The sequence below is a fragment of the Melanerpes formicivorus genome, unplaced genomic scaffold (assembly GCF_026170545.1).
Source record: "Melanerpes formicivorus ecotype bairdi unplaced genomic scaffold, bMelFor1.0.p_v2 SCAF_32, whole genome shotgun sequence".
NCBI classification, from domain to species: Eukaryota; Metazoa; Chordata; class Aves; order Piciformes; family Picidae; genus Melanerpes; species Melanerpes formicivorus.
Window position 1 is genome coordinate 46,860 of NW_027142384.1, and position 27,584 is coordinate 74,443.

The window sequence follows — 27,584 nt, forward strand, 5'->3', positions numbered from 1 at the left end:
TTCTGTCTACTGCTTTCTCACCTCTTCTGAAGGCAAGACGTGCTGACATGCCCTCCTGCTCTGGAAAGTGATGGATAGCCATGCTCTTGTGCTTTCATTTTCTCATTCATTCATGTTTCTCATACTCACACTTGATAAATAAGCAGAAATCACTTGTATTCCAATTACTAATGAATCATAGAATTAGGAGGTGTTGGGTAGAAGGTTGGACTTGATGATCTTAGATGCTTTTTCTTACCCTGTGATTCTAAACATTCTTCTAATTCATGTGGGTCGTATCTGCCTTGTTGCAGCAGCATCTTTGTTGTCCTGATGGTGCTGCAGTAGGTATTTGCCTGTCCAGTGCAAGCTGCATGATCAGACACTGTGTAAGACTGCATCAGACCACCTACTTAATCTAAATTCCTGCAGCAAGAAGAGCAGTAGCCCCTTTCAAAGGAGCTGGAAAAGAGGAGATTTAGACTGGATATTAGGAAGAAATTCTTTACAGTGAGGATGGTGAGACATTGGAACAGGTGGACCAGGGAGATTGTGGAGACCTTATCCCTGGGAATTTTTTAACACTGGGTTGGGCGAGGCTTTGAGCAACCTATTCTAGTGGGTGGTGTCCCTGCCCATGGCAGGGCGGGGTGGGACTAGATGATTTTTAAGGTCCCTTCCAATCCAAACCATTCATGTTCAGCTGGCAATTGAGCCCTTTTCAGAGTGAGCATTGATCTCCAGTATTAATGCACCTTCTCCTTTTTTTTGTCTTTGCAGCCACCCAGATTGATCCCAGTGAACTACAGGAACTTTTCCAGGAGACTTCAGCCAACGTCTTCCGAATTAACTCCAACGGTGTGTACAATGAGAGGTTTCCTCCTCAGTTACCTGCTGTCCTGCTGATGGCTTGTGTGCGTGGCAGCTCCCATTCTCAGGGAGCAAATATTAATGCAATTTTCCTGCTGCTCCAGCTCACAAGTAGCAGCACATGTCCACGACACAGTTCTTTATAAGATGTAAAAATATTCCACCATATGTTCCATTAAACAGGCACAGATATATTTGATCCTTGCTGAGACCACATCCTTTTCTATTTTTAATTGTGTCATCTGTTACAATGGGGAGTTGGAGCGCAGAAAGGTGGAACAAGCCAGACTCATTTTGTAATGTGTTGCAGCACTACTGTGTTCAGAGTCTGTCATAGGAGCCTGCTAAACATCCATCTCCCTTAGAAAAACACCAACACCAAAACTCTTCTGTTATTCTTCACACTGTAGATTGAATAGAATAGAATAGAATAGAATAGAATAGAATAGAATAGAATAGAATAGAATAGAATAGAATAGAATAGAATAGACCAGACCAGACCAGACCAGACCAGACCAGGTTGGAAGAGACCTTCAAGATCCTCATCTCCAACCTATCATCCAACGTCACCTAATCAGCTAAACCATGCAACCAAGTACCCTATCAAGTCTCCTCCTGAACACCTCCAATGATGGTCCACCACCTCCCTTGGCAGCCCATTCCAATGGGCAATCACTCTTTCTGTGTAGAACCTCCTCCTAACCTCCAGTCTAAAGCTTCCCTGGTGCAGCTTGAGACTGTGTCCCTTTGTTCTGGTGCTGGTTGCCTGGGAGAAGAGACCAACCTCTGCCTGTGTATAACCTCCCTTAAGGTAGTTGTAGAGAGCAATAAGGTCCCCCCTGAGTCTCCTCCTCTCCAGGCTAAGCAACCCCAGCTCCCTCAGTCTCTTCTAACAGGGCTGTGTTCCAAACCCCTCACCAACTTTGTTGCCCTACTCTGGACATGTTCCAGCAATTCAACATCCTTCTTAAACTGAGACTGAGCAGGGATGCTGTTCCTGCTCATGTCTCCCTGGACCCTGGAGATGCAGAGCGGTTCCCACCTTTGGAGACATTCTCTGGCTCATCAGTTTTGGTGTGCTGAGCTGGAGAGATGTGTTTTGCAGGCATATATGAACTAGCATCACAGAATGGTGATAGTTCCTGTCATGGTATCCCAGTTCTAATATACACTAGTTTGAGACAAGGATGTAAAATTATCAGGTGCTGATTTTAATGTGGACCTTGAAATTGCTTCTGAGTCACCTGGACAGCTTCTCTGTCTGCTCTGGTCTGTGTCTATTACAGAAAAGGCTGGCCTAGGTGTAAAGAAAGGATTTAGGGCCTCCTTATTTCTGTAATTAGCTTCACCAACATGTCCCAGAGGTGAGCCTCAGTCCTTGTGTCAAGGAAACCTTGCTAGAGGAAGAATCACAGAATCACAGTATGGTGAGGCTTGGAAAGGACCTCTGGAAATCATGTAGTCCACCCCTGCTAAAGCAGGGTCACCCACAGCAGGCTGCCAGGAATCATAATGTCCAGGTGGGTTTTAGAAGTCTCCAGAGAAGGAAAATCTACAACCTCACTGAGCAGCCCGGTCCAGGGATCCAGCACCCTCCCAAGAAAAAGAGTTCTAAAACACAGTCATCTGTTATTTAGAGGAGCTGTTTATTCTCTGTCTGCCAGGAAAATCCAAGCACCATTTTTTCTGTGACTACAAAGGAGTAGTGGGTTTGAATTTACTTTCAACAGTGATCACCTTGAGTTCAGGACCTTCTGCAGCACAGATGTTCCTCACCTCAAGCACTGCAAGTCTCAGTGCTGCACTCCAGTGTAGGCTCTAGCCAGGCTCCATTAAGTCAATCAGTTGTCCAGCTTGCTTTGAAGTCCATTGTTGTTTGTATCTTATAGGATGGAGTAATGCTGTGTGACAGGACAGGACAGGATGGATGCTGGCTGGCTGTAAAGCTGTTTTGAAGAAAAGGCCTGGGGGTTCTGATCAACCACAAGCTGAACATGCATTAGCAGAAATCATATTCTTTTCTGTAATTACCTAAAGGAAAACTGTAGAGTAGCTGGAGCCATAGCATCTCAGATGTGCATGGTGGAAGGATGAGAGGTGTAGGGCATGAGAAGCAAAGGACATTACAACTCAGTATGAGGAGAAAGGTTCTGGCCCAGAGAGGCTCTGTGATCTCCATCCTTCAAGATACTCAGAGATGAACAAGACCTTGAACCATTTGCTCATGAGTGGACCTTCTGTGAGCAGAAAGCTGGACTAGAGACCTTCAGAGATCTTTGGCCTCCCTTGAAATTTTGGCAATGCTTAGCCTAGTGAAGCCCAGGTTAGAATTCTCCTTGGCAGCAAAGGCCTATTGCTGGCTCTTACTCAACTTGGTGTCCTTGCCTTTTTCCTGAGCATTTCCTTGAGAAAACTCCAGTGGTGTAACCTGGGCTTGTGGCCAGTGTGGAAGCTTGAGCCTCCCAGATGTGATAACCAATCATGGTTTCTCCATCACTAATAGTTTTACCTGAACAATGGTAGTGATGAGAGGTAGCAGCTCTTCTGGCCCAAACCAAGGGCTCGGTGTGAAGTTTCACAATGTGCTCATGAGCTTGTGTGTGCTGTTAATACTCAGCTAGCCCAGTTAAGGCAGCCTTGGATATACCTTTGTTCTATAGCCACAACTCCTGCTGCAGTGGAGTTTATCCTGAGAAATCCTTCTGTTGAAGGGGGCCTCGTTTTTGAAATGTCATGATCCAGTTTCTGGTTTTATTCTTTGTTGGAATTGCATTAATCATTTCAATTAGGCTTTGAGCAGTTTCTGGTGGTCTTTGTTCCACCTCTTGAGATGGTACAGAGAGCGTCATGATGTGCTTGCTGTTAAGAGTCGCCCGCACTGAGTGCTCTGTGAAGCAGGTAATGACAGCACCTGCACTTAAACCTATTCTGCCAAATTGGAGAGGGTACAGAGAAGGGCTGTGACAACTATTGGAAGTCTGCAAATGAGCCTTTAAAATGCATGCCATCCAAACTTCTGCTTTAGACATCTAAGAGGGCTTGATCGTGGCATGTAAGTACCTCTTTGGGAAGAAAGGCATCAAATAGCACTGGACTCATTAATCTAACATGCTCACACGTAACAAGATCAGGAGATAGGAGTCAAAGCTAGACAAATTCAATCTTTCTGTATGAGGATTACTAGCCATTAGAACTGTGTATTGAGGGGGCATGATGGATTGGTGTTGCTTCGAAGCTCTAAATCAAGACCTGAGTGTCTTTTTATAACATATACTTTAGTCCAGCTACAGTCAACAGTCTTCATGTAGGGGTGATGGGACAGGATTTTATGGGAGGAGATCAGATTGGATAATCAGAATTGCTCTCTCTGGCTTTTAAAATCTATGAATCTATGAATGTATAATGCTTTTTAAAGTGCTCTTAGGTTGAAGAAATGGCCATACAGTACTCTGCTGTTGTTGCTCTGTTCACCACCCGTACTAATTTTTGTCTGCTACTCAGTTTCATTCAGGTTGTGTGGCTTCTTCATAGCCTTTGCCCCCAAAGTGGGTACAGCTCTTCAGGAGAGGGATGTTGAGTGTACTGCTAAGGTTTCTTAGAGCTAATCCATGTCAGGTGAATAACTTTGTGAGGATATAAAATGGGGAAGGATGCCCAGGATCCTTTCTGCTCTCCACAGCTGTACCATATGGCCTATTTGGGAAACTCAGCAAGCTCCATCTCAGAGCATGTAGCAAAAGTCAGTCCTGTTGTTTGTGTACCACCAGAAAAGTGACTGAGCAGGGAACAAGTGGCTGCACTGCAGATGCTCACCAGATGATGATGGTTTCTACTCTTTCACCGGGCATGGTGTGTTGAACCTCCTACAAGGTTGCATAAATCAAATCACACCTACTCTTTTTCTTTTTTCCCTGCCTTACTCCTACCTCTTCAGGATTTTCCAGGTTCCCCATTGTGTTTGGAGACCAAACCATGCTATACATCTATTTAGATTCCCAAAAGGCCAAGTCGTGGGCAGTCCTGGCTTTATTTTTCCTGTCTTTGGGGAATGACTACTTTTCATGAAACAAGAAGTCAACTTTGTACTGGGATTTTAAAGCACCTATTTTTCTTTTTCACTAACACCATGGAAGTAATCAGCACTGCATGCTTTGTCCATCTTTGCTCTCCTTACTCTTCTTTGGGCTGGCTTAAATTCTTCTTGGATAGCTGAGGACTTGCCTCCTTTCCAAGTGAGCTCTTTGCAGCTCTGAACTGATCATGGCTGATCTCACATAGAAATGCCTCCTGCTCCCTTTTGCTGTGATGAAAACCAGAAATATTCTTCATGTATTAAATACAAATCATAGCCAGAGCAGTTGGTCCTGTTTATGTGCTACTGGATCCCCCTTCTACCAGGTTCTCAGCTTGCAGACTTTTCTATCTCATTTCTTAGAGAAGTGCCAAGGGGTAGAGGAAGATTTTTCCTATTCTTAGCACCTGCTTTCTTTCTCTACTTTTTGAGGAGCTGGCCCTGTTGAGCAAAGGGAAGATTATCTGATGATGCTTTGACTTGTGCAGGTTTGATGGGGCTTTTGTTGTTATTTCCTTTCAGGAAAAATGAAATAAAATAAACAAAGTAAAGAAAGCCACAAACAAATAAGGAAACAAACAAAAACCAAAGATCAAAAGCAAAAAAAGCACACCAAAAGAAGCTCCAATACTGGCTGAATTTGTTATTTCAGTGCCTTTTTTTCCTGCTTATTTTGATTAAGGTTTTGCATTTCTTTCAGTGTGCAGCTTTTAGCTTTCCTCTCAAGTAAATGCCTTATAAATGAGTACAATAAATAATACTTTTCAAAGCAGTTGGCTTGGGGCATCTTGTTTAGAGGGCTGATCAGTGGAGGATATACTGGAGGAATCAGACCTTTTCTGGCCAGATGGAGAACCAGAATGCTCTAATGGGTCTCTTCCCTCTCTAATTCCTGCTAGTTGCTCATTAACGACGCCATGTGACAGGTTGGTGCCATGTGCGGTCCCATTACCTTGATCTGAGAGGCTGAGCAAAAGATTTTTCAGCATCCCCCAGGTGTGATCAAGTCTCCATTGCCATCTCAAGATGGTTTCTTATCCCCCATTGGCTTTAAGAATTGCAACAGCGCAGACAACTGGTGCCAAACTCTCAGTTTATGTAAATGGGTGCAGCTCCAAGAGCAGTGATCTCTTCTGAGTGTGCCTTATTCTGGAGGACTAGTTGAAAATTTAAGTATACAAGGTTTAAAGTAAGATGTCTCTTTTAACACTGGCTTCACAGCATCTCTTCAGCACAGCTTGACATGTTGCTGCTTCAGTAAAGTTACTGCTTTCATGGTCAGAACTGCTAAACTGAGAGGGATTTTCCACATCCAGTGCAGGAACTACACAGATTTTGGTAGAGCAATTCTTTGTCAAAGCAGGTTAGATTTACTCCAAAAATAGCAGTGTCTCCAAGATCTAGGAGACTCAAGCTGGAGTCTTAGTCCTGCTATTTCACAAGTAAGAGCTATATTAGATGCCAACCTTTGGCTGTTCTTTTTGGACCTTTATGTATTTGTATAAATACTGTGCTCAAATTAAAATACTCCCTTCTTATCCAAAGCAAGATGTAGCAAAGGTCTGTATTGTTTTTGCACAGAACCACCTGCATATCAGATCTGTCTTCCATCAACCTCATCTTCCTTTGTAGGAAGACACTGGCAGAGTTACTTTGACTTTGAATTGCCCTGAGTTTGCATCTCAAGTTAGAAAGGTGCCTGGATGCTGCAGATGCTGTTTTCCTGTACAGAGCTGCCCACATGACATTAACGTGTTCTGAGAAACTCATTGTTCACATAAGTGCTTTCTCTGCCTTTACTTGATTTCCACTCTTCCAGGACCATGGTTAGCCCAAGATGGACATGTACCTGTTGCAGTAGGTCCAGAGAAGATCTACTAAATTGATCAAAGGGATGGAATACCTCTTCTATGAAGACAGGCTGAGAGAGTTGGAGTTGTTCAGCCTGGAGAAGATAAGGCTGCAGGAAGACCTTAATATGATCTTTGAGTGCTTAGAGGGGTCTGTAAGAAAGATGGGGACGGTCTTTTTATCAGTCTGTTGTGACAGGAGAAGGGGTGATGGTTTTAAACTAAAAGAAGGTAGATTCAGACTAGATCTACAAAAGATTTTTTTTCTACAGTGAGAGTGGTGAAACACTGGCCCAGGTTGCCCAGAGAGATGGCAACATTCGAGGTCAGAAGAGGCTGTGAGCAACCTTATCTAGTTGAAAACGTTCCTGCTCATTGCTGGGAGTTTGGACTGGATGAACTCTAAAGGTCCCTTCCAAGCCAACCATTCTATGATCCTACAATTCTATGATTCTGTCCATGCTCTGCTTTATTCTGAAGGGTTGGTGGGCCCAGAAATATTTTCAGGTAATTCAAAATTGTCCTTGAAATGGACAGTATGTAGATTGCATGGAGGATGGATTTGTTAGGACTGTGGAAGGGGGAAGAGTGAGGACTCTTATTTGTGAGATCATTACAGGGTCAGTGCTGTTCTCCTAGAGAAGCAAATAGTTATTAGTAAAATCTTTCAATTTAGTCTTTAAAACATTGTGCATCCACCAAAAGAGAATAATTATTAGCTCAGTTATAAACAATTCCTTGAGGCTTTCTCTTACTGAATCACCAAACTCGGCATTAAAATCTATTATTGATTTACCAACTGGGTGAAAATGTATGGTAGCATTCAAGCTTGTTTTGAATAGTCATGATGTCCAGACACATTAGTTACTTTCTATGTTGTTTAATGACTTTTGATGTCAACCCTCTGGTGTTTTGCCAACACAAAAAAAGAAGGGATTTTTGCCTGAAAAATAATTAAGTGGATTGTTCGAAGTTAGTGGCCAAGTCCAAGTCTGCAGAAACATTAAAACAGAGGATTTCTTAAGTTTCTACAGAAATAATTAAGCCATGTTCCTAATCTGTTCTTTTTCCTTTCATTGAATAGTGAAGCATGACTGATAACAGGTTATGAGTTATTATGACTGGAAGCATCCTGAGAAAATCCCACATGCAAATACCAAGAATCTCATTTATGTAGCATCTTTCAGTGTGGAAAATCTTGGTGGGCTTTGCATAGTTCGTACATTAAGGCCAAGAGCTGTTAACCTGCTGTTAATTTGAGAGCGTATTTGAAACAGTGAACATTCAAAGATGTATAAAGACAACCATACTCCAAGATTTCTGCTATTTTTTATACATACACACACACATATATATTTTCTTACATCTGAAGTCATCATGTATTGCAAAGTAAACCATGTTTCCAGCTTCCAGCTGCTCTCACTTGGAAAAGACCTCTAAGATGAAGTCCAACTACCAACATAACACCACCGTGGCCATCAATCCATGCCCCAGAGTGCCAAGTCTACATGTTTTTTAAACACTTCCAGGGATGGTCACTCTGTCATCACAGCAAAGCTCCATTTTATCTGAGCCAAAACAAAGATTTTGAAGTCTTCATAAATGAGATAGAAAATATCAAAATGAACATGATATTCTACCTCTTAATCACTACTCAAAGCAATGAATGGTTCTTATGCACTAGATAGGGCTCAAAGCCCCATCCAGCTTGTCTTTGGACACGTCTCGGGGGGAGCATCCACAGCTTCTCTGGGCAGCCTGTTCCAGTGTTTCGCCAGCATCACAGTAAAGAATTTCTTCCTAATATCTAATCTAATTCTGATAATGTGATAATTCTCCCTTCTTTCAGTTTAAAATTGTTATCCCTCATCCTATCACTACTCCCTGATAAAGTGTCCCTCCCCATCTTTCTCATAAGCCCCCTTTAACTATTGGAAGGCTGCTATAAGGTCTCTATGGAGCTCTTTCTTTTCCAGGCTGAACAACCCCAACTCTCACCCTGTTATCACATCCCCCTGAGGTCATTTTTGTGGCCTCCTCTGGACCCTCTGCAAAAGGTCCATGTCTTTCTTATGTTAGGGGCCACAAAGATGGACACAGTACTGCAGGTGGGGTCTCAGTAGAGAGGGACAATCCCCTCCCTTGACCTGCTATGTATGAAGCCCAAGATATGATTGTTGTGGCACACGATACATGGATTCACCATTTATGCATCCAAGGAACTCAACTGACCTTTCTTAGGGTAATAGCTATTCCTAGATGTTGTCCCCTTTGTCCCAGGAGTTACTTGTCCAAACACTCCCTTCTCATACTGTTTGTAAAAGAAAATAAAATTAAAAGAGCAAAACCTGAATGAAAATCCAGGATTTCCCCCCTGCCCCCCCTGAAATCTGTGTACTGCTTTTTTATTTGTCCTTTCTCTGCTGTTGACAGTGACCTCTCTGGAACGAAGCCTTCGATCTCTGGGGACCTCAAATGATACTCAAGAGCTGCAGGATGGACTGTGAGTTTGCTTTAAATTGCTGCAGGTCTCTCTTTGTACCAGCCTTTTCATTTTTTGTCTCCCTTATCCTAACCCTTTCTTTTGCCCTTTTTTTTACAGCTGGACACTTTTTTTGTCAGGCTTCCTTAGGTTTTTTTTTTTTCCCTTTCTGTTGGTGATTAATGATGGTAGGACTTGTACTGATTGCATAAGGCTTTGCTTGTGCTGGTTTCAGATGGCAGAGAATGGTGGGCAGATAACAGAAAATAATGGCCCACATTGAAAGAGGGTTGTGCATGTGGTGTTATTTTTTGTTGGGTGGTTGTTGTTGTTGTGTGGTTTTTATTTATTTTTAATGTCAAGGCAGAGCAGGATGCTTGTGTAGCTTTTCCTTTTTTTATTTTGCTCCTCCTGCCTCACACTTTGCCAAGGAGCACAAACCCAAGAGGGAAAAAAACAAGCAAACAACCAAACAACAGAGGGAAGGAGCAAGAAGCTACTTTATAGGTGGAAAAGTGTGTGTGGTGGTGCTGAAACCTGCACCACACAGCACAACGCTGAGGAAATGGAACTTCGGTTTCACTTGCAATAGATGCAGCTCATCAAACCGCCTCTTCTAGCTCCATGCACAGACAAACACACACACACACACAGAGTTAGTTTTAATTGTACTCATGCTAATTAGAGAATTAAAATGGCTTTTCCAAAATGTTGCACCATTTATTAAAGCTTCTTCCCTTAACGCAGCTGGTGCGCACACAGAAAAATCAAGTGGCTTGGGATGTGGCTCTGATTTGGTGCACGTGACTGCAGTTCCTGCTAAGATTCAGCTGTGAACAGGGGGGAGAATTTGGGTTCTGTTTCTTTATATTGGCTTTGCACACTGTAATTTGCCTGATGGACTTGACTGACCTTCTCAACGCAATCTAAACTCTCAGGCTGGTTTGCAGTCTGTCTCCTTCTCTCGCCAATCCGTTTGCTTTCATCAAGTGCATCAGCTCTGCCCTAATTCACATATACTCTGGTTTGCAAACTTGAGGATTAAAAATAGTCCCAGTAATAATAGTCAGAAGATTTGAAACTAAATTTAGGAGACTGAAGAGGATGAAGGAATAAAAAGTCAGTCTGTGAAGATGGGTGTCATCAGGAAAGATGTTTGCATGGACGAAATAATTTGTAGCATAAACCACCTTAACTGATGGAGGTCCTTAACCCAGGGAAGCCTCATGCAGAGCAGCAATTGTCTTCCACTCCTAAACCATGTTGGGTTTTTTTAAATGTAAGAATCAAACACAGACACAAAACAAGTAGATGATTTTCTTCTTTCCTGAGCAGTTACATAAATAGATGCATAATGCACTAATTGCAATAATTATTTTGGATCTTGGAATTATCATTAATAGTCCACATAGTTAAATGCAGCTTATTTTTATTTCATCCATGCTTCACTGTCCCTGTTTTCAGCCCCAGAATTCCTTCAGCTATCTTCTTCCAACCTTCTGATTTATCCCCTCTTCCCTGGCTCGAGCAGAAGGTCTCTCCTGATTTCTCCCATTTGAGTTGTTGCACCTCCAGACCAGACCATCCATGGTGCCAAGCTGAGAAGGACCAGCAGCTGTGTTCTCCTCAATCCTTCCATTCTTTCATGCTGTCCTGACACTGATGTGTCCTTCATGTTGGCCCCTATTTCATCTCCAGATATATGCAAACAGCCTTGAATGTTCTACTCTGCCTGTCTCTCATGAGTACTGCACCGACAAAAAGCAGTATGCCATGAATCATGAGAGCTGGCAGTGCTGCGTATATCTCTATGTTCAGGAGCAAGCAGAGGGTCAGCTCTTCAGGTGAGACCTCTGGGGCAACATTTTCTGCTTCCCCAGCTGCAAATCATGGCTTAATCTTCCTCCTTTGCCATTTGACCCATTTCCTTCAAAGGCTGATACATGTTTCTCCTTGAACATCCTCTAACTTGGAAGACAGCTGGGGAGAAGCAAGTGAACATTTGGTATATTTATAGCCTTGGCTAGTAGGAAAACAGGGATGTTTGAAGGGGTGGGGTGTACCTTGAGCAAATTTTCTCCTGATGCGAAACTGGGAAGTGTGGCTGATACAACATAAGGCTGTGCTGCCTGAGACTCAGCAAGACCTGGACAGGCAGGAGAGTTGGGCAGAGGTGAACCTCATGAAGTTCAACAGTGGCAAGCGTAGGGTCCTGCATGTGGGGAGGAGTAACCCCCTGCATCAGTACAGGTTAGTGCTTGACCTGCTGGAAAGCAACTCTGCAGAGAATTACTTGGATGTCCTGGTGGACAAGCTGACCAAGAGCCATCAGTGTTCTCTTGTGGCCAAGAAGGCCCATGGCCCTGGGGTGCATGAAGAAGAGTGTGACCAGGAGGTTGAGGGAGGGAGGCTCTCTACCTCTACTCTGTCCTAGTGAGACCACATCTGGAGTACTGTGTCCAGTTCTGGGCTTCCCCAGAATCTTCTCTGAAGATACAGAGGAAACTACTGGAGGTAGTCCAGCAGAGAGCTATGAAATGCTGAGGGTAGTGGAGCATCTATCTGAGGAGGAAAGGCTGAGAAGCATGGGACTGTTTAGCCTGGAGAAGAGCAGTCTGAAAGGGAAAATACTTGGTGTTGCTCAGTATCTAAAAAGTGGGTGTCAAGAGGATGGGGCCACAAAGTGGAACACAGAAAGATCCACCTAAACATAAAGAAAAAATTCTGTCATTTGAGGGTGCCAGAGCACTGGACCAGGCTGGCTAGAGAGGTTGTGGAGTCTCTTTCTCTGGAGACTTTCACCTGGACACAATCCTGTGCAACCTCTGAGTGACTGTGCTTTAGCAGGGAGGTTGGACTAGATAATCACCTGAAGTACCTTCCAGCCCCTACCATTCTGTGACTCTGAGAATAGAATAGAATAGAATAGAATAGAATAGAATAGAATAGAATAGAATAGAATAGAATAGAATAGAATAGAATAGAATAGAATAGAAATTAACCAGGTTGGAAAAGACCTTTGAGATCATTGAGTCCAACCTATCATCCAACACTATCTAACAACAAACCATGGCACCAAGCACCCCAGTCTCTTCTTAAACACCTCCAGTGATGGTGATTCCACCACCTCCCTGGGCAGCCCATTCCAATGGCCAATCACTCTCTCTATGAAGAACTTCTTCCTACCATCCAGCCTGAACCTCCCCTGGCGCAGCTTGAGGCTGTGTCCTCTTGTTCTGTTGCTGGTTGCCTGGGAGAAGAGACCAACCCCCACCTGGCTACAACCTCCCTTCAGGTGATTGTAGAGAGCAATAAGGTCTCCCCTGAGCCTCCTCTTCTCCAGGCTAAGCACTAAGAAGTGTAGTAACCCTTAGCTTTTTGTTTTGTTTTGTATGTCTTGTGTGGACATTTGCACCCTAAATAGACTGAAATGATCTTTTGGAAGCTGAATGGTTGTCCTCCAAGCTAGGAGCCTCAGCAGCTTGCTGAGGAGGTGGATGAATCCATGCCCTTCAGCTTTTCTGCATTGACATAAAAGAATAGAGGGCTGTTTTTTTTTCTCAGTTCATTTTATCATTTATGTGTATTGTTTCCTTTTTCTTTGATAAGTTGGAGGTATGGCTTATAAAAAATGATTTATTTTGTTTTAAAAAGCTTGTTCTACAAAGGTTTTAATTCCTCTGGAATGCAGATTCATTCGAAGCAGAAAGAGATGTTAAAGTTGTAATTTACTGAAAGAAGATTTTTTTCAAGTAAATCAGACAGAAGCTTTCAAGTGTCAGCATGTTTAATTAAGGGTAGGATTTAGTAATATTTTATGTGGTTTTGTTATCCTGCTTGTATAAGCTTAAGAGAAAAAAAAAAAGAGAGAGAGATTTCCATAAATATTTTGAAATGTCATTTTGATTCCGTTAATATGTTAAACCCTTCAAAGTAATACCTTCCCTGTTCAACTCAAAGCAGTCAGATTAACTTTATCTATCCTCCATTTATCGCTGCTGGCATCAATTTCTGACATGAAAAAAACCTCCTAGGTTTGGGAGTTAAAATGGGTTGCCAGATTGCAATGTTTGCATTTAACTTCATAATACACTTACTGCATTAATAACTGTATTTATGTGACAGATCTTACCCTTAAGATTCCCGGAGCTCCAGATATGTGACATCTCTGTGATAAATTACAAGAGCTGGTGATGAACTGCAAAACTCTCCAGTGATGATAAATTCATCTGCTTTTGACCACCTTCCCTGCTTAGAGAGGTCCTTGGAGTATCCCTTCACATGCCTGAACAGTTTCTAATGGTCACTGCAAATCAATCTGTCAGAGAAGGTTTTTGCTCTTCAGTGTTTTCCTCCCAGATTGCCCTTGCCAGATGCCTGAGTGGGCCAGAAACCTTGGCCCAGGCAATAGCATCTTCCCACATCAAGAAAGCCTTTGAAAGTTGTGAAATTTATGTCATGAAGTGATAGAGCAATGATTAGTTTGTGGCAACCATGGGGCAAAGAAAGATGGCATCTGGGGGTTTATCAGCTATCTCTCCTTGAAGGTCTCTGTCACTGCTGCCTATGTAATTCTTTCATCTTGGCTTGCATTTTCTTTTCTCTCTTCAATGTCATGGTCAGTCAAGGATACAAGACCATGAGAGCTTACTCACTGTTAGTGTCTCTGCAGGTGAAACTGGGTTGCATGGGAGCCCCAGCTTTCCCAGGTACTCTTCTTCCTATCTCCAGTTTGCAGATTTGACCATCAGCCTTAAGTCCGTCTGGTTAAACACAGTGGCTGTGACATCTTCAGGGGAGTTGAGGAACAGGAGAAGTTGGTTACCACAGGGTGAGCACAGGTCTTTGCACATTCACTCCAAGAAAACAGATCTGCAATAATGCTCCCTGGTCTTTTTGCCATTGTAACAGAGAGAGGACTGTTGTCTTCTGTCAGTGATGAGATACTGTAAAAACAAGACTTCTTCTCATCCTGTGCATCTCTTTTGATTTGGTGCCTCACTTGAAGAGTGTGTGCTCCTGTTTTGGAAGCCAGCTGAATCCTCCAGCAAACACTCCATTTGTAGCAAGAAAATTCTGCACTTCTAGAATTGTAGCTGGGTATTGCTGTGTGTAAAAATACTTGGTCACGCTTGGTCTTCTCATAAATTTTTCTAAGATGCTTATCTGGGAAATGCTGAACTCATGCTGATGTTATCTTATTTTTTTATTTTAATGAGCAGCAGCAGGATGAATAAATAAATAAAGTAAACCACTTCCTCCCTTTTCATCTTTTGGACCACCATGATAACATCAATGCTCCTGCTGATTTTTCAGAAGTGTTTCTGAGCTTGGTCATTGGAAAATAGAGAGTCATAGAACTGTTAAGGTTCGAAAAGGCCTTTAAGATCATCAAGTCTGACCATCAACCTAACACCACCATGTCTACTAAACCATATCCTGAAGTGCCACATATACATGTTTTTTGAACACTTTCAGGGGTGGTCACTCCACCACCTCCCTGGGCAGCCTGTTCCAATGCCTGACCACTCTTGCAGTGAAGAACTTTTTTTCCTTATATCCAATCTGAACTTCCTCTGGTGCAACTTGAAGCCATTTCCTCTTGTTCTGTCATTTGATACTGGGGCGAATAGACCAACACTGACCTCACTACAGCCTCCTTTTAGGTAGTTGTAGAGAGGGAGAAGTCTCCCCTCATCCTTCTCTTCTCCAGATTAAAAAATCCCAGTTCCCTCAGCCACTCCTCAGAAGACTCATTCTCCAGACCCTTCACCGGCTTTGTTGCCCTTCTTTGGACAGGCTCCAGTACCTCAATGTCTTTCTTGTAGTGAGGGGCCCAAAACAGAACCCAGTTTTGAAGTGTGGCCTCACGAGTAACATGTACAAGGGCACAGTCACATCCCTACTCCTTCTGGCCACACTATTCCTTGTACAGGCCAGGATGCTATTGTCCATCTTGTCCACCGGATCACACGCTGGCTTTGTATTCAGCATGCTCTCAAACAGCACCCCCAGGTCTTTTTCTGCTGATCATCTTCCCAGCCATTCTTCCCCAACCCTGGATCATTGTATGGAGTTATGACCCAAGAGCAGGATGAGGCATTTGGCTGATCATCTTCCCAGCCATTCTTCCCCAGCCCTGGATCATTGTATGGAGTTATGACCCAAGAGCAGGATGAGGCATTTGGCCTTATTGACTTTCATGCATCTGACCTTGGCAATATGCAGATCTCCTCTCCTATTATTACCACAGATATTATCTTTTCAATTTTGAGTTTACTTCTTTTGCCATTCCTCTGTGTTTGAAATGAAAGCTGGTGTTTGCTTAGGATAAAGATTGGCATTTTCAGTCAGCAGAGAAAACTTCATCCTCCCTCACCTTGAAAAACAAACCAACTTCAAATATTTTCCCTCTTTCCTCCCACAGAAATAGAGATAAGTGAAAGGCAAGTGCTCATCCTGTTAGCACTGCCTGCAGAGGGCAAATCTTTTTTTCTTTTTTAATTTGGTTTGAAATCTCCATGGGCAGGAAATTTATCTCATGACTTGAGGTCCTGACTGGGGTGTCTCGTCTCTGGATTTGTAAGTACAAGCTTTGTAAACTGTTTAGACCAAAACAATCTTCCCGGAGGGGAAGTGGGATGGCTGAGTGTTTATGGTTGAAGCTTTGTGCCCATAGTTGTACATTCAGAGATGTGGTTCATATTGATTGACTGGAAGGACTTGGGGGATGAAGTTTGTTTAATAATTCATGTGTGCAGGCATGGAGTGTGTGGTTGTCAGTTCTGAGCACCCTTTCTGCTGGGGAGTCCTTCAGGGGTCTGACATGCAAATCCAAACATGCTAATGTCTACTGCAACCCTTCTGCTGGCTTTCTGTAAAGTCTTGTTTATTCCCTGTGTCCTACACTGGCCATAAAGCCAGGAGCAGTGGTCCTGTCAAGGAGAAGGACTTTTGTTGTAATCTGTGGCTTTGACTGATCTTTTCACTCATGTTTCTGCAGGCTATCTGTGGAAACAACTGCAATCTTCTGGGTATTGGGGGGGGGGGGGGGGGGGAAGAAAGAAAAAAGGTAGAGTCCAACCTAAGAGAAGAGTACAAGGATCTGCTGAGGCATTGCTTGCTGGAGAAGTCACTCTGGCTTTCTAATTCTTTTTGTTTGGTTGGTTGGTTTGGTTTGGTTTTTTGTTATCTTGTTTGTAGGCTCATAGAATGCTAGGGGTTGAAAGGGACCTCCAGAGATCATTTAGTCCAACTCCCCTACAAAGCAGAACCACTTAAGGCAAGTCACACAGGAGCACATCCAGACAGGTTTTGAAGATCTCTAGAGAAGGAGATCTTCACAACCTCTCTGGGCAGTCTGTTCCAGGGCTCAGTCACACTCACAGTTAAAAAAAAGTTTTTTCTCATGTTGAGATGGAATTTCCCGTGACTGAGTTTAAGTCAGTCTCCCTTCGTCCTATCACTGGGTATCACTGAAAAGAGACTGGCTCCATCTTCTTTACAGTCAGCCTTCAGATATCTGTAGACATTAAAAAGGTCCCCTCCCAACTTTCTCTTCTCCAGACTAAATAGCCCCAGGTCTTTGTCTTTCCCCATAAGAGAGATACTCCAGTCCCCTATTTGTCTTTGTAACCCATGTTTAGTCAGGACCATAATCAATCCTCTGTGCAGAGACATCATCCATCTTCTGGTACCTGAAAGGGCCTACCAGAAAGCTGGGGAGGCGTGTTTGCAAAGGTATAAAGCAATAGGACAAGGGTCAATGTTTTTAAAATAGAGAAGGGGAGATTTAGACTGCACATTAGGAAAAAATGTTTTACTATGAGTGAGAGTGGTGGAACACTGGAAAAGATTGCCCAGGGAGGTGATGGAGGCCCCATCACTGGAGATATTCAAAGTCAGGCTTGATGGGGCTCTGAGCAACCTGATTTAATTGGGGATGCCCTTGCTTACTGCAGGGGGTTTGGACCAGATGACCTGTATAGATCCCTTCCAACCCAGTGCGTTCTGTACTCTTCCCATTGCAGGAGGCACTGCCAGGGCTTAATCAAATCTTTGAGTAACTTGTGTGAACAATGCATGTTTTGATTGAGCAAAGAGATGAAGAGATGTTTTTTGGCAAGTAACACTTCCACAGAGCAGTAATGGGAGATCAGAAGGAAATTTCATAGAAGATTGGGTTCAAACACCTTTCCATACCTTGTTTGAAGTGGAGCTAGATGAGCCAGATGCAGATGTCTTTTTGGGAAAATGTTTTGGAGGAAGAGAAGTGAATAAATCCAGAAGAGACCTACAAAGAAAAGAGAAGGCAAGACTGCTCTGAGAGAAATGTTTTTAATACAGCACTGTCTGGTTATTAGCACTGTCACAGCTTTTGGAATTTAGCATTCTGACTGAGCAGATTTATTCCACCAAATGTTTGTGATCAGGCATGGGTCTGTGACCTCCTCTTGAGTAACAAAGCTGAAGGTTAAGTGTTTGACAAACATGTGTGCTTTATTCTGAAGAAAGTGAAACTTCAAGGAGATTATACACGTTGACAGGACATCTTACACTGCTGTCTCCTTATATTCTCTCTCTGTTCACAAAAGAGATGCAATTTGTGCACAGAGAGCTTGCCTGCTTGCATCCTGTGATCTTCATGCATTCAGTCTTGCAGGATAATGAACAAGTGATGTCATGCTTCTTTCCTAGATTGCAGTGTCACAAAAGGAGAATATTTTTTCTAGATTTAAGATAAGGGTGGGGGGAGGAGATCTTAGTTCTCCAGTACAAGTCTTCAGAGGTCAAACTAAATGAGGAGGAATTTTCATCGTCCTTTAAAAGTTATTTTATGAATTTTAATACAGTAAATAGGTCCAGAAAGTTTAGGCTGTACATGTGATCCCCTGCACTTTGCAACAATAAACAGTTAAATAAGTTTTGAGTGCCCACTTGGTCCCATGGCAACAACCTCACGAGGAAAGGTGCAGACAAAGAAAGCAAACTTGTTGAAGTATTCAAAAGGTAGAACACTGAATAAGTGATTTGTTTTAGCTGTATTTCTGCTTTTCTTTCTCTCAAGCTGCAGTAAAGAGTAACCCTGTGTGCTAGAGTCTTGTCTGACACCCTGTTAGTTGGTGCTAAAATTATAATATCCTCCCTTTTGGGTGAAAAATGGATAAATCTATTGCCTTGAGAGGATGTGATTGCACCTTGAGTCCAGTCTTGCTTCTTGGAGGTGAAACCAGGGATGAGGAGAAATACAAACACAGCAGGAGAAGAAGGAGCAGCAGCTTTTGTTGCTGGCCAAAAATAGCATGTAGCTTATTGTGCTCTCTTGTAAACTTGTTCCAACCATGAGCCAAAATATTTCTAGATGCCTTTTTGAGCATGGCTTTATGTAGGGCTTCACAGGAAGCTGATTGAGATGACTAAGCAAAGATGTGAAAGGAAAGGGGTGATACAGGTTGCTGTAAGATTGATCAATACAAATGATGCTTCCCGCAGGATGGGGAATGTAAATTAGTGTTACTCATTGAGGTGAATCTGTCCCTCATGGAAGGATGGAGGTGAGAGCAAAAAGAGAGCCTTGCACTGCAGAAGTAGATACCACACCTTAAACACTGTGCTGGCTTGGGGCCCCTCGCTACAAGAAAGACATAGAGGTGCCAGACTGTCCAGAGAAGACCAATGAAGTTGGTGAAGGGCCTGGAGAACAAGTCTGAGGGAACTGGGGTTGCTTAGCCTGGAGAAAAATGAGGCTGAGTGGAGACTTCTCTTGCTACAACTACCAGAAAGGAGGAAGGTCAGGGTTGGTCTCCTCTCCAAGTAACAACAGATAGGATGAGAGGAAATCACCACAAGTTGCCTCAGTGGAGGTTTAGATTGGACATTAGGGAATTTTTCTTCATAGAAAGTGTTGTCAAACACTAGAAGAGGGAAAAGGTGGAGTCACCATCCCTAAAAATATCTGAAAGATGCTCAGGTTCATGGTGTAGTGGGGGACTTGGCAGCACTGGGTTGGTGGTTAGACTTGATGGTCTTTTCCTTTCAAATGATTGTATAATTATATGGTTCTATAACAGTGAAAACAACTGAACAAAGCAGAAGTTTGGATTGTTGTGACAGAGAGCAGTTCTGAAGTGGGTCAGGCACTGTTAAAACTATTGTCAGTGGATGAGCTCCCGAGAACTGAAAAGGGGGTTTGAAATGGATGCTTTGATAGCTTCCAGCCTGTGTGCAGGACTGCAGTGTTTTTCCCATGTGAAGCCCTAAGTGCACTTGTTTCCTTTCAGTGTAATTACCCGGTAACAAAGTCTGATGCTTGACATTTTTGTTGCATGTTTATGGTACTGCACATGATTGCAGTTGTGTTATTATACAGCAAGGTTAGAGATAAAACCATCTCAGATGGTTCAACTGGTGCTCATGGATCATTTCTGTACGTAGACCATTTAACCATCTGAGCTGGCAGATTGCAAATGGGATTTAATATGGGTTGGTATTAGCTGCTGAGATGTTTGAGAAGGTGGGCAAAACAGCTGAGTTATTTGCCAAAAAACAGGTTATAGCAGCAAGTTGACAGGAGATTTAGATTGTAATGTTGATAAAGCTCCTCAGCCTCTCCTACTTGATTTGCATCTGGAGTAGTGGGAAATTCCAGCTATGTCACATTGTCTGAGGAACATAAATGTGAGAGAGGAAGATTATTGAATTGCTGAGCATGGCAAATTCCCTCAAGCCCTGTAGAATAATGAATTTTAGCGATGCTGTACAGTTTATAAAGGTCAGTTTGCACTTCAATTGCAAATCTAGGTTTAAAGGCTGTAAAAGACACAGGGAAGAAAAAAAAAAAAGTAGTGATTTTTTTTTTTCCTTCTTTTTTTCTTTTGTAATTACCTCTTGGAATGCTGATAATATTTCAGACTCATTTATAAAAAAGATTTCATAGTACTATAGCAACAGGCATTTTCAAAGCCTCAGTAGGAATGCTGGAAATCTAGGTCCTGGTTTTATTTCTCCCTTTTACAGATGGACAAAATAAGCCTGGTGAATTTTTAAGGCTTTACAGTGAATTAATGACAAAGTTGGGGAGCAATCTTGTATGTAAGGTTCAGTCAAATAGCAAAGGAACTTCAAATAAAAAGAAGCCACACATTTTCTCCTTCCTTTTATTTTTTTTTAAATGATTTTGTTTCCTTTTGTAACCCTTTTTTACCAGCATCCTGGTTGTTAATCTTCTTTAGTGAATATGATTTCACAGTGTGCTGGGATCGCAAGGTCTGGTTAAATCTGGAGTTGACTGGGATGACAAGAGAAAAGGTTTCTACCGATGAGGAATTAACCAGAAACAGGAAGAATATTTTTCTTCTGTATAGATATGACTGAAATAGGGCAGGAAATGTTAATTTTAAGCAGATGAGTAGGTGCCTGTGCCTTTTACCCAGGCACTCCCTTACTACAGATGGCAGCTGTCCCATAGCTCCATGTATGTCTCTTCTTCTTGTCAATGTTGGAGTGACCACACTGCTAACAAGCCATGAAAAAGAAAAAGCTGAATTACAGGGTAAAGGGTACTGCATTCTGGAACCAGATCACACTAATTATGGCACTGAAAAGTGAGTTTAACTGGATCCAGCTAAATTACTACATTTTTCAGGCTGCTAGAGGGAGATTTTTTTTTCCTCACACCAGCTGAGTAACACTCCCTCCCTCGACACATGTGCTGCAGTCTATTTTATGTGTGTCTTCGTTCTGCTGATTATGCCCAAGAGATGGACAATTAAAAAAGCATCTGTTTTTATGGAAAGAGCTCTTCTGCCTCTGGCATTTTATGTGCCATAGTGGTTTTCTACATAGGGGAGGAGGATGAACGAGGAAAAATGTGGTTATATGGAAAGAAAAAAGAAAGAAAACATAAAAAGAATAAAACTGGCAAAATGTTCTTCTAAAAGGCTGTAGGCTGTGCTTATGCCTTCTGAGCTGTTTGGCTTTGTTTAAGCAGCAATGCATTTGACAAATGGATTGACAACACAATTGATGTGAAGCTGGAAGTGTGATGCTGATGCTCATGGGATGGGCAATTGGGTCGCAGCTCTGGAAATGCTTTTGGGCATCAGACTGGGCATGTGTCACCCAACAGGGTTGTTGCAATGGACTCAGTCTCTGAGAAGAGTCAGGGTGCATCCATTCTGTCAATGGAGGGATGGTAGTCGGATGGATGGGTGGATGGATAGATGGATGCTTTGGGTAGAGGTGATGGACTTAGGACTATGAATTTTCCCTGTGTTGCCTTGTTGAAAATGACACATGGCTCATTGCTATGGGAGGAGAGAGGAAACAAAAGATGTAGGGTAGTATTTGTCACGTATTTTCATGTATCCAAGCTGGGACTGGCACATGAGAGAGCTTAATGCCAGGAGCAGATCTCAGCTTTATCCTTTTTCTTATAATGCAACTCTCCCTGCTGTAGTTTCTTCTGTGTAGGCAACTGTGGGTTTTTGAATCACATCTCTTCCCAAATCTAAACTCACTTGCACATTAAGCCAGAAGAATCTGGGACATGGTATATGATGTTTTCACCCAGTAATCCCAGTCATACTCACAGAGCCATAGCCATTGCCCGAGAGAGAAATGCTCCAAGTACACGTCATGCATGCTGTTTAGTGCTTGTTAGTCACAGCCAAGGAAATGTCAGCTCTATTTCATCCTAATTTTTATGAAGCCACAGGGGCCCAGTTCTTTCTTCTCAAGCAGTGTAACCAACAAGCATTATATTAACATTTAACTCTTTTTCCCCCAAGTATATAAGTATGCATAAATGATGTATCTAAGTGTACATATATGTGTGTCTATGTACAACATAGAGACACCCTTCCATAAATAGGTAAAACACTTTACTACCTATGTATAACAATACATTCTGGATTGTGTGTCCAAATGCCTTGTGCATTAGCATGAGTAGTGTGTGTCTGTCAGAGAGACACAGGAATTGAGGCATGGAAGGGGATGAAATGAAAAAAGAATTGAAATTTGAGATTTTCATTTATCTAATTCCCCACTCAGCAGCTGTCATTTGAAGGACAGAGTTTTGTGGCCAGTGGAGTATATAACAGTGCCTGATCCTATTGCAATAGTTGCTGCTGCCACTGAGATTTCCTCCTCCTCTGCCTTGCAGCATACAGGTAACATAAATAAGAGGAGAGATCACTTTGTGTGGGTAACCAGGATATACAGGCATAGAGTTATAAACCTCCTCTTCTGTTCAAATGTGGAACTTTCATCAAATATTAAATAGATTCATCTTGGGATCTTTTCTCATTCAACACTGCTGACCCTTTTTTTACCTTTGTTGCTCATAAATGAGATGAGTACGTACAGTAGTCTTCTCACACTTGTCAACTGGCAAGATGATGGATAAAGAGGAGAAAAGAGATGCTCATGTTTGTCAGTGATGCTTATATCCTGCTAAAAGCAAAACACATTATATTTGCTTCTGAAGATATTCCTTAATCCAGCTGCTAGATCACAGAGTGATTGTGCAGCTCTCAGAAAGCCATAAAACCATCTATGCACCTGCTTCCCTCCCTGAGTTCAGCAGGGTCTGCAAGATAGTGCTGGAAGACTGTGTTTATGCAAGAGCTGCTGTGCCTGCTCTGCAGGAGGAGATGATTCCTGTGCAGATGCATGGTGTGACTGAAAAGTCCACTTTGGTGGCTCACCTTTCTAGTTTCTTCCATCATTATTTTGCAGGACTTGAGGTGAACAATTGCATTTGAGCAAAGTAATTTATTGCTGTGGAATTGCATGGAGTGTAGATCTGCTGTTTAGAGATTTGCTGCTCATGGGGAATTTTGTCCTGAATTGTGTTCAATTTAATCTTTTTCCTAGTTTTTTTGGGGGAATGGTCAAGTTCAAGACATAAATCTCTCTTGGCTTACCCCTAACTTCTGACTTTTTAAACCATTAATACGCTGTTCAGTGTTGATTAGAGTTAAAAAAAATGCAATAGTATACAGTTGTGGTCCAAAGAGCTTGTTTTTTCTGTTCAGGATGTTCTGAATGGTTCAGTAAAAGTGGTCCTTGCTGGGTCAGGACCGAAGCTGCTGCTTTTGCATATAGATTAATACCTGGTGGATTGAGAACTGGCTGAGCGGTAGAGCACAAAGGGTTATGATCAATGGTGTGGGGTCAAGTTGAAGATTATGGCTGGTGGAGTTCCCCAGGATTCAGTACAGGGTTCAGTCTGGTTTAACATTCATCTATAACCTGGGTGAAGGTACAGAGTGTACTCTCAACAAGTTTGCTAATGATGCAAAACTGGGAGGAGTGGCTGACACCCCATCAGGCAGTGCTGCCATTCAGTGAGACATGAACAGGCTGGAGAGTTGGGCAAAGGTGAAGTTCAACAGGGACAAGTGTAGAGTCCTGCCCCAAGGGAGGATTAACACCCTGTACCAGTACAGGTTAGTGGTTAGCCTGCTGAAAAGAAGCTCTATGGAGAAGGACCTTGGAGTGCCAGTGAATGAGAAGTTCACCACGAGCCATCAGTATGACCTTGTGGCAAAGAATATCATTGCGTCTCCTGGGGGATATTGAGAAGAATGTGGTCATTAGGAGGTTCTCCTCCTCCTCTACTCTACAGGAGCTGCTGGAGAGTCCAATGGAGAGCCACAAAGATGCTGAGGGAACTGAAGCATCTCTCTTACAAGGAGAGGCTGAGAGATCTGAAGTTGTCTAGCCTGGAGAAGAGCAGACTGAGAGGGGACCTTCTCAATGTTTATTGAGGATAGGGCTGGGCTCTTTCCAGTGGTGGCCAGAAGTAGGATAAGGGGCATCAGGTACAAAGTGGAACACAGAATGTTTCACTTGAACTGAAGGAGAAACTTCTTTCTTATGAGGGTGTTGAAGCATTTAAGCAGGCAGCCCAGAGTCTCCTTCTCTGGAGGCTTTCAGAGGGTCTGGGTGACCCTGCTTTAGGAGAGGATTTGCACTAGATCTCTGGAGGTCACGTCCAACCCCTACCATTCTATGATTTTATGAGTAGGAGTAGTTATGGAGTCAGGTGGAGCTCAACAGGAGCCAGGATATACCCAAATAACATTAGGAGATAGGAACTTGCTCTTCTCATCCCCTGCAAAAAAGAAAACAGGAAGAGAATGAGTGCAAACAGGCAAGCTTACCAGCTTATATCTGAGTATTGCCCTAGAAAGGAGACCTCACCTGATTTTTGCCTTGAGAGGCTCCACAGCTCCTGGTGTGACATTCCTCTCTGAGGTATCTCTGTACTGACAGTGTCTTATGAACATTAGTATGAGCTGTTGGACCTATCAAGAAAATGTGGTAGCTTAATAAATGATGATACAGGCAGCATTTTATTCATAAATGATGGTGGGGATGGAGGCACAGAGAGGGGAGTAGGAGCTGAAGGAGGCATTAAATCTGGCATTTGTAGAGTGGGAAAATGATCAGCGTGAGGGGGAGCTGGAACATGATGGACTGTTTATTGTGAGAGAGGAGAGATTTATGACGAGTGTGTGAACGGCTCACTGTTTTCCCCATCTCCTGTTTTCGTGGAGGAATAGAGCTTCTAGCTGAAATCAAAGTTTGCCTAAGCAAGAATAAAACACAGGTCAGAGCAACCAAGAAAAATAAATAATGTAAGGAAAGAACCTCCTATTATATTTTAAACCACCCTTGGCACAGTGTAAGATGATTGTAAAATTGCAAGGATGCCTAGAAAACACAAACTGAATAATTCCTGGGTGAAATGGAAACCAGGATTGACTTCAAGAGAGTGCTCTACATACTAAAGTTGAATTGAATACAGAAAGCTGACTCCATCCTTTCAAATGTACCCACAAGCAGTCATGTTTGCTTTTCCCATGCCTTTCTTCTGTCCTTCATCAGTTGGCTGAACAAAAGTTGCTCCCTTTCGTAGAATCATAGAATGACTTGAGCTGGAAGGGACCTTAAAGGTGATCTAGTTCCAACCCCATTGCCATGGGCGAGGGGCACTGCCCACTAAACTAGGTTGATCAAAGCTTCATCTTCATGAATTTCCTTTCCTCTTGCCAATACAACTGCATAACTCTTATAGCCCAGTGCTTTCCACTGCTTGGTAGATGTAGCAGATCAGTGCTCTGCCCTACCTGCCTTATCATTTGTATCCTTTGCATCTTTATTTATTACACTTGTGAATTTGCTTTATTTTCTTGTGCACCCTTCTTAATGGTTTTCTGACCCAAAGATTTAATAAAGTCACATCTTAAGGATTTCTTAATGAAATGCTGATTTCAGAATTAAATGCTGATTTCATAGGTACATTAGTTCACTACCACTGATGGTTAGTTTTATAAATTGTTCACTTAGGTAAAACTTGCAGGCCACAGAGCAGTAGAATTCTTTTGGTTGGAAAAGACCTTTAAGTCCTAGCACTGCCAACCAGTAAACCATGTCCCTCAGCACCACACCTACATGTCTTTTAAATGCATCCAAGGGATAGTCACTCCACCGCTTCCCTGGGCAGCCTGATCCAGGACTTGGCAACCATTTTGGTGAATGTTTTTCTCCTAATGTCCAACTTAAACTTTCCTTGGCACAACTTGAGGCCATTTCCTCTTGTCCTACCACTTGTTACTAGGGAGACCAGCACCCACCCTACTCGAATCTCCTTTCAGGATAGTTGCAGAGAGTGAGAGGTTCAGCCTCCTTTTATCCAGGCTGAGACACCCAGTTCCCTCAGGTAGACCCTTCACCAGCTTCATTGCCTTTCCTTGGCCACTGATCAAACCCTGTCCATATAGGTAGGTGTCTGCTCACTTTTTGTGGTTTATACAGGTGTTCATTTAGAATAAACCTTTATTTAGAATAAACCAAACCAGGTTGGAAGAGACCTTCAAGATCATCGCGTCCAACCCATCAACCAATCCAACCCACCCAAACAGCTAACCCATGGCACCAAGTACCCCATCAAGTCTCCTCCTGAACACCTCCAATGACGGCGACTCCACCACCTCCCTGGGCAGCCCATTCCAATGGGCAATCACTCTCTCTGTATAGAACTTCTTCCTAATATCCAACCTGAACCTCCCCTGGCGCAGCCTGAGACTGTGTCCTCTTGTTCTGGTGCTGGCTGCCTGGGAGAAGAGACCATCATCAGCCTGTCTACAACCTCCCTTAAGGTAGTTGTAGAGAGTGATAAGGTCACCCCTGAGTCTCCTCTTCTCCTGGTAATTATATAGATTACCAGGGTGGTACTGTTTTTAAAGGGACGCTGCTTGGTGTACAGATGTTCAGAGGGCTTGGGAAAGATGTATGTTGTTGTAATCAGTTGTATTTTTTCTTCAGTTGTGGGTTAAATTTTTTTTGTATGTTTTGGGGTTTTTTTTTAGGTCTTGAGTAATTTTAAATCCAATTCACTTGTCATAACTGTGATTACACAATACGGGAAACATCAGTCAACAGATTATTTTTAATCCATTTTTAGTAATTTTCCCTTCTTTAGTTTTGTGATGTTAACAAATGGCTGCAGAGTCTGAGCTGTGTGGATTGTAGAACATTTAACTCTTGTCTTTTGAAATCCAGATTGGTAAGAATAAGAATAGAAAAACAAAGCAACCATGCAATCCTTTCTGTTTACCTGCAAAGCCTGCAGACTAACCTCAAGGCTATCCCAACCCTCAGAATGATAGGGGCTGGAAGATACTTCTGGAGATCATCCAGTTTGACCCCACACCTAAAGCAAGGTCACCCAGAGCAGACTGCACAGCAATGTGCCCAGGTGCATTTCGAGTCTTTCCACAACAGAAGACTCCTCAGGCTCTCTGGGTAGTGTGCTCCAGTGCTCCATCACCCATATAAGAAAAGTTTTTCCTGTGTTCCAGCTTATGCCCATTGTCCTTTTCCTGTCACTGGCCATCACTGAAAAGAGTCTGGCCATCCTCTTGACCCCTGTTCTTTAGATACTGATAAGCATTGAGAAGATCCCCTCTCAGTCTGTTCTTCTCCAGACTACACACCTCCAGGTCACCAGCCTTTCCTTCACATAGAGAGATGCTCCAATGGCCTAAGCATTTTTATAGCCTCTGCTGGACTGTTTCCAGTAGTTCCCTGTCTCTCTCCAAATGGAGAGCCCACAACTGGAGATAGTATTCCAGAAGTGTCCTCGCTAGGACAGAGTACAGGGGGAGAAGAACCTCCTTTGACCATCAGGTCACACTCTTCTTTAATGCACCCTAGGAAACCATTGGCCTTCTTGGCTGTGAGGACACACTGCTGGCTCTTGGTGAAGTTGTTTTCTACCACAGGTTCTTCTCTGGATCTGCTTTCCAGCCATTCACTCTCC

The 27,584-nt window shown here is 42.9% G+C and overlaps 1 protein-coding gene across 1 annotated transcript in view; it reads left to right on the forward strand.

Moving 5' to 3' along the window:
• Positions 1-759: 759 nt before the first annotated feature.
• Positions 760-27,584, forward strand: part of TSNARE1 (t-SNARE domain containing 1) — a gene marked incomplete at its 5' end in the record, with an annotated part of 308,499 nt that continues 281,674 nt past the window's right edge. The window contains 2 exons of the mRNA XM_068155430.1: positions 760-837; positions 9,205-9,274. Of these exons, the coding sequence (XP_068011531.1) occupies positions 760-837; positions 9,205-9,274 (148 nt within the window). The remainder of the gene's footprint in view (positions 838-9,204; positions 9,275-27,584) is intronic.